At 49.8% G+C, this 14429-nt stretch overlaps 1 protein-coding gene across 1 annotated transcript in view; it reads left to right on the top strand.

The window, feature by feature from the left end:
* Window positions 1-14429, top strand: part of LOC108577981 — a 35697-nt gene that overhangs the window by 18316 nt on the left and 2952 nt on the right. Inside the window, exons 2-12 of the mRNA XM_017941221.1 lie at window positions 3653-3744; window positions 8173-8328; window positions 9493-9682; window positions 10102-10169; window positions 10265-10429; window positions 10495-10664; window positions 10725-10916; window positions 11076-11672; window positions 11757-11958; window positions 12026-12230; window positions 12333-12462. Of these exons, the coding sequence (XP_017796710.1) occupies window positions 3653-3744; window positions 8173-8328; window positions 9493-9682; window positions 10102-10169; window positions 10265-10429; window positions 10495-10664; window positions 10725-10916; window positions 11076-11672; window positions 11757-11958; window positions 12026-12230; window positions 12333-12462 (2167 nt within the window). The remainder of the gene's footprint in view (window positions 1-3652; window positions 3745-8172; window positions 8329-9492; window positions 9683-10101; window positions 10170-10264; window positions 10430-10494; window positions 10665-10724; window positions 10917-11075; window positions 11673-11756; window positions 11959-12025; window positions 12231-12332; window positions 12463-14429) is intronic.

Below are 14429 nucleotides of genomic sequence, written 5' to 3'. Positions count from 1 at the left end.
ATTACCAAGTTTAATTGACTAACGAGCGCAGACGGGGATCGTCGTCGAAGCAGTGCAGAAATGGAGCTCTGATTGGTCCATTCAGTAAGCTCGACTTGGTTCATTCACGTTGCAATTAATTCGAAAGCGCCTAGCCGCGGGAGTGCCGTCGGTATAATATTCCTCGGGCCCCGTGCTAGAAACTTCTGCCGGAAACACCCGTTAGTTTTAACCTCCGCTAACGATATTCGATGTATTCCTCAGTTGACGTAACTCGCTTTTTATTCGGTACGAGTGTACCGTGTCGGCGTTCAAACATTGTAGACAAGCTTCTTCTTTCCTTTTTTTTTTTTTTTCATACCGAAAGTACGGGGATTCGGCGATAAAAAGTTGCGACGGCAGTCAAATATTGGAGTGCAAGTTCCATCGAGAGGCGGCTGCCGGAGAAACGTCGAGTGATTGTAGCGTGAACGCCAACTGTCCACAGGCATATCTGGTATTTATAGAAGTGGTCGGAATTTGTTTTCAGTCGACCATCTATCAACCTAGACGTCTCGCCGTCGATTCCCGAGATATCGATCCGCACGTCTCCTACGTTCCCCGAGATCGTAATTAACCAGGGGGAGGGTCGTTGAACGAACGTCGAGTTTGCCGAATCTTCTCAGGCTAGCACGAGGTTTCCCTCGTCCACGGGACACATGTGAAATCGGGGATAGGCTGCATGGGAACACGAAATGCAGATCCGCCTTCGCATATGCCCGGACGTAGGCGCGTACGCGCCGCGTACACCGAATTAACGGCGACCTAATTGACCGTCGCTAATTCCCCCGTCCCCGACGCCTCTGCCGACCTCTCTTCCCATCGTTTTACGACGGACATCGTTAACGCGCCAACAGCGTCTCTCAAACTTTACCCTGCATCCAGAGACTTCGTGCCGGCCTATATCCCGTGGTAATTCGGTGCATCTCGGAACAGCTCCGAAGTAGAATATGTACATCGAATCCAGCAACGGCGCTCGGTGTAAATTATTGTATCGATAGATTTGTACACGTCGGAGAGAGTTAAGATAGCGTCTATCGAGATAGTGGGTTACAGCAACGTCGAGTGGGCAGATATTCCGCACCTGTGGGCGAGCTAAACCATAGTGAAGATCACGGTATATACATACTCTCTGCAGGTTTACCGTAAAAGCCTGGCTGTGCAACCGAAAGCAGCATTTCGAGACCCGGTGCTAACTTTCGATCGACCGTTTCTCGCCCGGTCAACTCGTACGAAACAACCGTCGCTACTTTCTCGTATCAGTTTCGCTTTATTCCCTCCGCTAGATAGCTCTGTCGTTAACCCGAATTTCGCCCGGAGGACGAAGAGTAACGACGCGTCGTAACGCCGCATTCACGTCCACCGGAGGAACGCCTTTAACGACAAAGTCGCTCATTACCCTCCGGCTTATGGCTGTTTCATACCTTTTACAGTGGTATCGTTTTGTCTGGAATATTATCGCGTAACAGCGAGAAAGCGCAGAGGCGCACCGAACAGGCAGACGCGATGATTCACCCGGACGATTATCGAGTCGTTAGAATTCGCGACTCCACGGGGAGGAATACGACCGTCTAACCGGTTCTGATTTCCTGTCGGAGCTGCAACAGGAAATTAACGACGAATCGAACACAGTATCGGCTCGGTGGATAGCTTTAAATCCGTTAAACAATCGGGAAGCCAATTAGGCCGTAGATCTACCGTGAAATCTGTCGGCAACCGTGTGCCAAATGTGAACGTCCAAGATGCAAATGACGACTGATGATCCACCGGGACTTGGCCAGAGCGGAAAATCGTTTACGGCGTTTCAAAACTCGCGTGCTGCGACACGATGATTTTCAGGCCGCGTTACTCCGTAATTCCCGTTATTTGAATTTAATTGCAGCCGCAGGCCTGGCAATATTTGCCATACGGCTGCCAGTCAGAATTTAATATTCATCACGGGCCGGTGCGTTACAGTGGACATCTGCAAACAAGCGACCACGGTGGCCAATCCGTCGCGTCGCGCGTGCTCTCGTATAATTATCAACGACGCGAGAACGTTTATTATGCTATTCGACTGATGTGCGGAATTCTCATTTTACCGGATTGTTAATCATCCCTCTGGCCAGCTTCGCCGTACACAGGTTTGGGAAAAAGTCGTCTCGACTTTTGCGTCAGGAGATGGAAGTTGTCGGTGGTTGGCGGCCCATCGAAGGGACACTTGCGCTCGCTTACTACATTTGGCGCCCATCTTTTTGCGAGAGGATCTCTTTTCCCTTGGTCACCGTTGACGTCAATCTCGTTCCCATAAACGGGCGCACATGTGCACGCGTTTCGACGATTCCGCTCGCGGCACCGCCTCGACGCTACTGTGCTTTTAAACGGCCAATCAAAATTCTCCTATGACCTACTTCTTTTCCAATCGATGTCTACACGCTGGCTGCAGGTCCTCGTTACATCGATTTCGAACTTGATCGCTTGCAATCTTCCTTACTTTAACTCTTTCACAGTTGGACGCATCTGGGCGACGTTCAAACACCTATATAGCCTACCTATCCCGTACAAAGTAATTTTCCATCGTATTTAGTTTACCTTTAACACGTCGTTATGAGGTATCTATCGTCTCGGGTTGAAGAACACGCGAGGACGCAAATTACGGCTGCTCGGTTGAATCCGAGGTAACTGAATCCCTTAATAAATTCCAGTCATCCAGCGTGGAAACTTTCCAACGGCGAGATTCGCCGAGCGTTTTCCATTCTTCCCCGAGAATTCCCCATTGAAATGTGACACGGGGACAAGATTTTCGAACGTGTTTCAGCCCTTTCGTGCTCTCTGAACGCGTGGCGTGAAACAGGCGAAAGGCCAGCCGGTAATTACAGTTCGTTTAATACCTACGCCTGGACAGCCCACGCTCTCGAGCGCGTGTACTCGACAGAATGACGAATCGCGAGAGCCAAGCCCAGCTGAGCCGCTTTGAAACGCAAATTTTCGCGACCCCTCGAGCGAGGAGATTCGCTCCGATCGAGAGGAATCGAGAGTGCAGACGAGCTCGATCAAGGCCGAATACTTGGCCGGCGAGCACGATTCCCCCTAATCAATGCTTTGCGAGAGTATTTTTAGCCCCGGGTATACTCTACACGGGATCCGCGATTCCGTTTAAAGAGGAAGACTATTTTTAACGCGGGCACGATCAAAGTTGCAAGCACGATTCGAAAATATGCAGGAACGAAACGTTGTTCCTTTGAACAATTCGTATCCGAAAAGTTTGTCGAGTGGAAGGTTGGGGATCGGTCGATAGTTGGAAAAACGGAAGCGGCGGAGTTGGTCGCGTTTGGGAAAATTGGACGGGAGAGACCCTCGAGGCGGCGCCGCGTGCTTGCTTATTGTTCGCCTCGATGTCAAGGACACCTCTCTCTCTCTCTCTCTCTCTCTCTCTCTTTCTAGCAGCATCGACGCGCGGGAAACGATGCTTGTTCCACGAGTTTTCCGCCCGCGAATTTCGGGAAGAAAAAGGCCCCCGCGGGATTTACAGGCCGCCGATTTTCCCTTCGAACAGCGCCGACGACGCTCGTCGAAGCATGCGCAAACCGTGCTGAACAAAGGGGACAGAGTGTGCGACTTCTCTAATGATTTTCTACGTTCGTTTCTGTTGCAGGACCGTCTCCAGATTTCAGCAGACACACGCTAGTCAGACCGCGGGTCTATCACGGCAGAAGCAAACGGCAGATCTCGTCGACCAAAGAAAACGTAAGTTCGTTGCTTTCGAGTTGCTTCGTTAACAAGGAGATGTTCCATCGGAAGATTAACGAATCGGCAATCACTTGGAGAAGCCGGAACTACTGCCAAACTTCTCCTTTCTTCCTCGCGATACACTCGATGCGCTTAAAGCGTTCTCCAAATCTTGGATCTCTTTCCATTGACCGCTCACTTCGCAGACCCTGCTCTAAACCAATTTCAAGTGTACACACGGTACAGCCAACAGAGTCTACTCTGTTCGATAGCACCGCGCTATTTATTTATCCAGTCTATGCTAATGTTTCCGAACGGGGCAACAAACAGCAAGGTGCAAGCAACTCTCTCCCTCGGTTGTTGAAACATCCGCTAAACTTTGCTAGACGCTCGCTTCTATCGCTTATGTTTACCCTGAGCCGCGCGTATTATAGCTTGACGGGAGGCGCGACGAAATCGCGTTCGTCTAACTCGCTTTCCCCCGTTTTTTTCTTTTTTTTTTTTTTTTTTTTTTTTTTTGCGTCGTGCCCACTTTGAAACGGCTTAATCCTGGAACTGCCGATTTTGTCCGCAGGCTGAAATACAACGGCGACGGTTCGTTTATTTTCCTCTCGACGCACGCATCTCTCTCGCGTTAAGAGATGTTTCATCGGCGTAAAAATAGCCCGGTAGAAAACACTTCCTCGGAACATCTGCGCGACGGTCTGTGGAAGAGTGAAACCTGGCAGTTTTTTCGAAACGTAGATTTACGGTTCGGCGAAACAGTGGCGAAAAGCAGGGGAGGAGGGAAAACCGTGTTGTCGGTAGTTTAGCATGTACCGCCATTCGCTTTTCATAAAATATGCCCGAGATTGTCGAGGAAATTTCTCCGCCGCCCTCTCGACAGGTAGGTCACAGTTTATACCGCGATCCTGGATTTCGTATTCGCGGCGTAACGCGACATTTGCATTGAAATTGTTGCACCCGTCGACTATCCGACGTTCCGCATTCTAAGCCCGCTGCTGCGTTCACGCAGATACGCTCTCGAGCCACTTCTCCCGACGTCCGCTAATTCTCCCTCGATTTCGTTCTACAGCCACGGGCGAGCAGTCGTTCCGTTTCGTTGCCTACTCTGCCGCTGTGCTACGTTCTCCAAGCAACCACGATCTCTCTCTCGCGCGGCGTCAACGAAGTAAGGCAATTGACCTCGTTTCTGGTTATCACGGGGAAGAATGACCGTTATCACCGCGTCTGTCCGCTATAACGACGAATCTAATTTCCTGCTGTGTAGGGTCACTTACCATACCATTACGAACTCGCGACTCCTCCTTTTTCTTCTCCTTTCTTCCACCGCGAATTCCAAAGGGAAAATACCCAAATGCTCGAGTGGTTATGTGGTGCAACGTAATCGAGAAACTCGAGCCACGGCTCTTATCCTACTTTCGCTGTAACAATATCTCGCCACGTATAATCAGCACTCGCGTCGATTGACAGCGCCGAGAGTACGTCACGTGTACCAGAAGTATTAATCAACGAAAAGAAGAAGTTTCCCTCTTGTGGAGACGAAAGGGGATGAACTCGAGGAGGGTCGAAACGAAGTAAGCTCTATATACTATCTGTATGATCGATAAATCGTGGCAAAGGATGCTCTCCGGTTAAAACACTCCGCGGCTTCGCTTTACACGAGGCGGAGGTTGGACGACGTAACGCAACGGGAAGGAAGGGGAAAAGGGCGGAAAAGCAGAGTAAAGAGAGATCGTGCACAGGTTCCCTTTATCCGGTTCGCGTGTTTCCGGCCACAAAGGGAAACAGAGTAGTTCTAAACATCCTTTTCGCCTAGCAAGGTGTATTTGCTACTTACATACATCGATGGGAAAATGTGTGCGCTCTCTAAAGCAAATGTGCGCATTTCGCAGTTAATCGACGTAACTGTTACTTATTTCTTCGTTTAATTGCTGCCATTTGAAATTCTCAAGTATAGATCCAACTATTTCGTCCCTTAAACCCTCTTTTCGAAAAGTATTCTACAAAAATTTCACAGGGACTCGCTAAAATTTGCCCGTTAGATTGCGTTAATCGGTTGCAGAAACGACGCCGGCGGTCTCTTTGCTCGCGCTATCAGAAGCGTCTAGGACACGGAAACGGCAGTTTCTCTGGCAGCTAGTCGCGTTAGGCCAGATTAAAAGATGCCTTTCATCCTATCCACAGCAGCCACAAAGAGCCTCTCTGTACGTTGCCGTACCTACATTGTGCTCCCGTCTCGCCACGAGCTCGTTAACCGCACGAATTTCCAAGAAGCAGCCTCCGTCAGTTCGAATAATTAACGCGTCTTTCGCGTGGCTTATCGCCGTAACAATTAGCGACCACGGGCCACGATTCGCGTTATTTTCGTTAATGGTAACGTTAATCTCCTCTCTCGTTCTTCCCCTATTTCTGTCCTCTATTCGGCCGCGTTTAACCGATCCGGCAACCGCAGACAGATTGGCCACGGTAATTGCGAACGCGCACAGCCAGGTGTTTATTTCGAAATTAACGCGATAAATCCGTTGCCTATGGCGCGTATGTTGCTTTTGCGGTATCGGCTAAGTGGACATGAGGAAAAATGGATAAGGAATCGAACAAGCGAGTCAAGCTCCACGCGTCGTTAGCATATGTATTTAAATGACCAGGTGCCGCTGACGCTGCAAATTGCGCTTCGATCGATCGCTGTCCTCCATAAAATTCGGTATAAACCGCCTCGATTCTACGATATTAATACCCATCTGGAACTCCCATTAGCCGATCAACCTAACCAGTTAGCTATCGGCTGGAGCGAAAAACAATCGCTCACGAGGCTTCCCGTGTCCCACGGCAAACGAGAACGCAATCGTGGAGCACATTTGGTTGGGAAGCTGGAGCTCGACGACAATGGCTCGGTGAACGAGACACGAGGATGACTTTTACGGCAGTTTATTCGAAATCTCTCGCCTTAACGAGCCTCTGGTACCCGTCTCTCTGCCCCGTGACATGTACTGGTAACCGAATTTCGGGGGAAACTCGAGCGCTTGCTCCGCGCTTAAACCACGTTGCCGAAAGCCTCCGATCGATAAACAGAGAAACGTCCTCCCTTCGTCATGCCTATTACCGCTCGAACGGGTAATCAAGAATTGGAAGCGCGTCGAACGACCCGGAATTTTATCTCACCCGATACTTGAGCGAGAAACGAAAATAAGAGTAAAACATTTTTTGGAGTAACCCTCTTGAAGAGGGGAAACCTTGTAAAACAAGAAGGTTAGAATCGATTCGAGCACCGCGTTAGGTTTCCCCCGGTGGATGAAAGAAAAGAGGGAGGGAAGAACCCTGACCCCTCGGTATATTAGTTGGCCAATATCGACATAGAAGGAGGGAGCGCACGGGTCATGGCAGAACGGCAACTGGAATATCGAGAAACGTTTGCCGGATTGGCAAACGGCCAGGTATGAATTGCTAACTGTCCGTCGGCGATGATAGAAATTCCGTGGATCCATCTATCGGCGATCCAGGCTGCATCCTCTCGCCGTGCACGGAATATCTGAAACGCATGACCTGTGAAAGAGATTTTCATCGTGTACCACACCAATCTCCTCTCTGTGTCTCTCCTGTTCGCGAGGAGAAGAGATTCTCGAGGCCCGAAGACTCTCGACAAAGGGGAATTGAAATTTTTTTGTCGCGCCAAGAAACGTCCATTGTCTGTTTCGTAGGACATTGCGACTGTTTCTGGTCCGTGGTGTCCCTTGGATACGTGGCCGGCGGGCTAGGCGATATTTCCTGCTCGGGAAGAGCGAACGTATCCCCTATGAATTAAACATTGGGTGGGCTGTGCGGGGCTTGGGCGCGGGAGGGCTAACAGGAGAGGGCGCAAACGAGATTCGTAAATTCATTTGGGTGGCCTGGCACGCGCTTGTATATACGCTCGTCGAAAAAATACTCGACGAGAATCGGCCAGAGTCCCAGCCTCCGCCGCAGTGTTGATCGAGGGAGAATATAAATTTTTAAACGGTCGATTTTCCAACTGCTTGTCGCCAGTCGAGAGTCGATCGTGAACAAACGAATCGTTGATGCGCGAAAAACGAGTACGCGGTGGAAAATCCATCGTGTTTCTCCCCCCGCCCCCGTGCCCCTCTCCCGGTTTAAATTCGATCAATTTCGAGGCGGCTGGAAAGCGCGGTTCGAGAATTATTAGAAAGCGAGGCAACGGATGGAACACCGAATAATAGCTTTCTATCGTCGGATCGTTAACGGGCGAGAAAGTATTTTCCAGGTAGGTAAACTGGCCGAATTCGATTTCCACGCGATCGCGACTTGTTTCTTCTTTTATCGCGGTGTTCTCTCCAACGACGACGCGCAACAGGTGCACAATGTCGAGCCTCGACACGATTATAATGCATTCGAACGCCGATTACGCCTAACCGCGATCACGATAACCTCTTGTTCGCTTTCTGCTTTCAGGATATCGAGCACGCGGACGTGCTGACTGTGGGCTTCGAGTTGGACGGGGTGAAACGAGTGTTGGACCTTAGGTTGAACACCGATCTGATTCCTACTGGCTATCAGCAGCGTCATCAGCATCTTGGCACGTATAAAGTGCACACCCCGTCGAAAGTCGTAAGTAGCAGACGTAGATGGAATTTCTCGAATGTTTCGTCGATCGGCGGAGATAGAAAATTGGTCGACCAGGTACTGGTACTGGTGCAGGTGCAAAGAACGCCGGAATCAATAACACGGTTACTCATTGTCCGAGCGTGCAGGACAGGCTGCCCGGTATAGACGGACATGGACGTTTCGAGAGTATCGATCACTCTTAAATAACGTTGACGCGGCGGCGTAACCGAGGTCGAGCATTGGTCACGCTTCACCTTTATTCAACCGCTCCCTGTTTTAGCCAACCTGAGCTGACAGGGAGCCGTCTTCTTCCCGTTTAACGCTGTAATACGACGGAGAAGAGATCCATATTTCTGGCAGTTTTCCTCTTCGGCGATCGTGAATCACAGAGAGGGGCGGGGGGGAATAACGAGGTGTGCCGGATGTGGAAAGAAAGAAAAATGGTGCTGGACATTTTTTAACAATTCAAACACCTAGCGCCGACATAAATTCTCGCGTGTGGCGTTATTTACGGTTAATGGGCAGGCATAAAGCATCGGTCGGACGTGTTTCTATCGAGCGGTCGAGTTCGTTGCGCTCTGTTGTCGTCGGTTCCACATTTCGCGCAATTGAATAAACGAATTGGCACGTCCACTCGCCGTCTCTCTGTCTCTCCTCCCTGTTCGAGTTCATTTGCTCGGGCTGTCGCGGCTAAACGGGCGAGCTAATTTCGTTCGTTTAAATGGGCGAAATTCTGCGAATCTAACTTCTTTCTCGCAACTCCAGCGAGAAAAGAAAAGAAAAGTCTGAAATCTAGGCAGAATTCGGGGGAAACCTCCTACTTTTCGTGGAATCGAGGGAAGAGCGATAATCGAGCGATAAATCACTTCGCCGTGGTGACGCTTGCATTTCGAACCGGCGCGTACCGTGAATCCTTGCCACGGACGGGAAGAGGAGCAAAAGGAATAGGGGGAAAAATTGCTGGCCCAGGAGAATCTGGGCCAACTATATTTGTACCGGTCGGACGCACGGCTGAACACCGCGCGTCCGAGAATCCGGGATAAGCCGGGGAAAATTCATTCTCGAGTTTCCCTACCTTCCGCGTCGTCCTTCAATTTCTCCCGCACACCCGATAGAACGTAGCTTAGAATTGGAATTAAAGGGGACCGCTTGATTGAAATTCGACAGGAACTCTGCCACTACCAGGGCAGCATTCGAGACGTTCCCGGCTCCTGGGTAGCGTTGTCCACTTGTAGAGGACTTCGCGGCGTGGTGTTCGACGGTGAGAATCTTCACCACATTCATCCAGAAGGAGAATCCTTGGACTCGGATCATTACGTCTACAGACAGAGCGATCTAGTCGCCAATCACACTTGCGGTAACTATCCTCGCAAGAAGAAGCGACGAGGACTCCTCGCGCGTTTCTTCCTACTGCTACGTTAGAAATCCTACAAGAGGTCCGGAAATTGACGAGCGTGGTATATCTGGAATTTCATCGACGAACTCGGGAGAGCTCGTCCATACCCTCCTTACGTTCTTATCGTCCTTGCTACACAGCTCTCTCTCTCTCTCTCTCTGTTAGATCGGGATGGGTTGCGATTCTAGAGCTGCTGCTGTACTTATTCTTAGTTGTAGCGCACGCGCTCCTTTCCTGGCCCCGGAGGAGGACCGCGGAAACTGGTCTCTCCTTAACGGTCTTAACGAATGTGGGAGCGAGCTCCCTCCACTCTTTGTCCTTAACTTTACCGGGAATCCGAGACCGGAGGGACGATGATCTTGGTTTTTTGTTCCACGCAGGTTACGAAGGAACGGCGCACCATGTTCTCGACCGTGAGCACAGCGGAATTGTCAACAGAGCCACGAGGGTACGCTTCTTCTCTTCTACCTTCCTTTTACAATCCCCCCCTGCACAAACCGAAACGACCGAATCAGAGTGGAACACTTTTCTTTCCTCGTGTAGCATAAAAGGGCGACAGAGGTGATCAGAGGTCCTTACAACGCGAACAGGCATTCGCGGTACGTTGAATTGGTCCTCGTGATCGACAAGAAGGAGTACGTAGCTCTGGACGAGAATCTGGACAAGGTCTACCAGCACTGCAAGGATATCGCCAATATCATCAACGCAGTTAGTATCCTCTTAAGATCCGTACGGTCCATCTCCAATTCAATCTCGAATCTGTCCTGTTTCAGCTGTACATGCCGTTGAATATATTCATAGCGTTAGTCGGGGTGCAAGTTTGGTCCGACACGGACGAAATAACGCTGTCTCCTAACGGAGATACAACCCTCTCGAATTTCCTGCGATACAGAAGGGAGAAGTTGGTCCAGGACATGCCGAACGATAACGCCCAGCTGTTGACGTAAGTCGGAAACGAAAGTATCGTCGGAGAGCAGCTGGATAGCGTGGTTGTAACTTGCAGACGAATCACCTTCGAAGGAGGCGTCGTTGGGAAGGCGCTTAAGGGACCAATATGTACATACGAGTTCTCCGGCGGCGTCTCGATGGATCACTCGAACGTCGTTGGATTAGTGGCTGCCACTGTGGCTCACGAAATGGGTCACAATTTCGGGATGGAACACGACTCGGCTGATTGCCTGTGTCCCGAGGAAAAGTTAGTCTCCTCCTCTGTTACTTTCTACCTATATGTAACTCGTGCTATGTTCGAACGCGAGACAGAGTCCCTTTGTGAAACAGAGCCCCCGATCAACCCGGGCAGCGATTACCGCGATCGCCGTTTCGCCTAAACACGCTCGATCGCGTCTGATTACAGATGCATCATGGCGTCGTCGAGCGGCTCGTCGGGACCGACCCAATGGTCCACCTGTTCCCTGGAGCATCTCGCTCTGGCCTTCGAACACGGCATGGACTATTGTTTGAGGAACAAACCGCAGAAGCTGTTCGACAGCCCGATCTGCGGTAACGGGTTCGTGGAATCTGGCGAACAGTGCGATTGCGGCTTGAAGGAGAACTGCGACAATCCCTGCTGCAACGTCACCACCTGCATGTTACACAGCAACGCGAGCTGCGCCACCGGGGAGTGCTGCGATTTGAAGACTTGCAGGCCGAAGGCAGCGGGAACGGAGTGCAGAAGTGCCGAGCACGAGTGCGATCTACCCGAGTATTGCACCGGTCAGAGCGAATACTGTCCGGTCGACGTGTTCAAGATGGACGGAGAATCGTGCAACATGGGTAAAGCGTTCTGCTACCACGGCTCTTGTAGAACTCACAACGATCAGTGCAAGTTACTTTGGGGTGCCACGGGTACATCCTCGGACGCACAGTGCTACGAGATGAACAACAGGGGCACGAAACACGGGAACTGCGGCTACAATCGGGTCGATTCTAGCTATTTCAAATGCACCGACGAGTAAGACCGTTCCTCTCTTCTCTGATCGTTCTTTTTTCTTCTTGTTCGCTTCCAACGACGACGCGATTTCTTTGTGAATTTCAGGAACCTCCTGTGCGGGATGCTACACTGCAAACACCTCAACGAACGACTAGAATTCGGCATGGAATCTGTGGCTATTCTGAGTCACTCGTTCATCAACAACGGAGGAAAAATTATACCGTGTCGTTCGGCGATCGTGGACTTGGGATTGAACCAGGTGGATCCTGGCCTCAGTCCTGACGGTGCAAAATGCGCACCCGGAAAGGTAACGTTTGCAACAGCCGAATAAAACTGTTTGTACCAGCTGATGTAAAACACTGTCGTCGATCCAGATGTGCGTGAATCAGAAGTGTATGCCGGTTGCCGATCTGCGTGCTTCCGTATCCGGAGGGAAGGCATGCCCGAACAACTGCGGGGGCAACGGAGTGTGCAATAGTCTGGGCCATTGTCATTGCAATCACGGCTTCCGGCCACCTGATTGCACCCAACCTGGCGTGGGTGGTTCCGAGGACAGCGGTCCCGCCGAAGATCCGAACGGTGAATTAATTTTATTGAATCTGCGCGGGATCTAGGTCGATTTGATCGACGTGCCGCAATTGATAGAGACTAATCGATGAACGCGTCGCACATCTGTTACAGCGAGGAACGACTTCATAATGGCCCTGTACATTGTCTTTCTGGGCATCGTACCAATGGTCGCCCTATCCCTGTTCGGCGTTTGGTACGTGAGAAACCCTGGCCAGTACTGGAAGAAGGGCATGATATCAACGTACGTATCTAGTCTCGACCGTGTTACAGAGAAACGCACACCGCATGCTTTCACGTCGCGCGGTGCTCGAAGGGGGAACTCGAGTCACACGCTCGGTAAAAACTTTTACGAAAGGGTGGCGATATTCTTCGCGCCGCGACAAGAGAGCTCGTCGAGTAGCGCGAACAGAATATTCACGATCAGCAACCAGCTTCCGCCGAAAGAGAAGCTTCAGATAACTAAAACCAACCTGATATCGACCACTAACCCAGACGTGATCAACTGCAGCAACAGCATCGAATACAGAAAGTCGATGTTGCTTAGCAGTATAGAGCAGAGCGTCGGTAACAGAAAATCTGACAACTCTGACTCCGATCGGTCCGCCGTACTTCCGCCTGCTGACTCGCAGGCAAGGAGAAATTCCCATAAAACGGAATTAGGGTTGAAAATAGCGGAGCGTATTCAGCAGATGCAGAAAAAGCCCACGAAGAATATCAAAGGGCTGACGCTTAAGACGGAAGTAAAGTTTGAACATCTAAATGAAAGCCCGGGTAGTAGCTCTGGCGTTGCGCCAACAACAGGTGACCCCTTGTTGCACGACGAGAAGCCATGCATAAAAGCACCTGCCCCCTTTTATAACAAAAAGCCACCACCTCCACCGACTCCGGCCCAAACTTTCAAACCAAAGATCTGATCTGTCCTCGTTTCGCGAAGCCTCTTCGCTTGAAACTTTCTTTTTAATTACCGTCGGTTGTCACTTGTTTTCTCTTCAACAACGTCTCTTCTCACGATTTAGGAAATTCTCCTCTCTTTCTAGTGCGAAGGTCACAGTAGGATCTCTTTTTTATTCCACCTGTGACCTTTGCATTACGACGACGTTTACCGGGTTGGTAATTAACGGTGATGGTCGATCCAATTTTAATCCTTGTCATTGCCAAAAGAATCTTAGATATACACTGTGATTTGTAAGTTGTAATAGTTGAATACTCCGGTGCAGGGCTTCTTTCTTAAAAAGAAAAAAAACGGAAAACAGAGTTATGTACTTAATTTGATTTCTGTAGAGAAGAAGAAAAGAGAATCTCCGGGCACCGCGCAACCCGTAAGAAAAAGTCCTGCCCTAGTGCACGTATCGAACGGCACTTATACTTGTGACGTGAATCTCGCGCATAGGTGATTTATTTATTCGTTTATTTTTACTATTCCATGCTCAAGTAACGATAAACACGTGTGTGGTGTAATATAATCGTAGAATATTTTATACGCGGTATGCATATTACGTGATGTGACAGATAGTATTACCGATAGAAATGGGTGATAATATTAAGTAGAAGAGAAGCGGTTCTCCGCGGACACCGCGTGAACGTGGACAAGAACTGAACGATTTCTGGATACCTGGTGTGCGTGTCGGTGAATTAACGACGGGACACGTTCAATTTGGGGAAGCGGAGAACCGTTCTACGTAGAGAGCATGCATAGAAATTGTCGTGACACGAGCATGAGCATGCGTGAGTTTCTTTTTCGTCGGCTTTTTGCATTTCAAGATTTTCACTGAACGTCTCGCTTATAACAGAGTCGACGAGTCAGTATTAAACGATACATTCGGTTATCTTTTATTTCCAGCGAGCAATCGTTCGTATCATTCAGATATATTTTTAATAGAAAATATCCCTTGTCGATATTGCTCGAACAGATCAATTGTACAAGTTTTATTGAATAAAAGTAGCGTTTCACACAAAGTGTACACAGTTTTCTTCCGTAATCAAAAACTTCCTTTCTCCAGAGAGCTTGCCATTAACACTTTAATTTTTGACTAACACTTCCCCCACGCAAGTTTCTCGCCTATTTTTTGTTGCATGCGTACGAACGATTTCTGTGTATGCGCGAGGAATTGCCGCGTATTTGCATTCTTTCGCAAAAGAGAAAAGAGAGGAAATATAGTGCATGCACTGAGGGAAAAAACAAGGACCTTCGAGGATCAACTCCGTCCT

Source organism: Habropoda laboriosa, unplaced genomic scaffold (assembly GCF_001263275.1).
Source record: "Habropoda laboriosa isolate 0110345459 unplaced genomic scaffold, ASM126327v1 scaffold801, whole genome shotgun sequence".
NCBI lineage: Eukaryota > Metazoa > Arthropoda > Insecta > Hymenoptera > Apidae > Habropoda > Habropoda laboriosa.
This window is presented reverse-complemented; position numbering and strand designations above follow the sequence as displayed.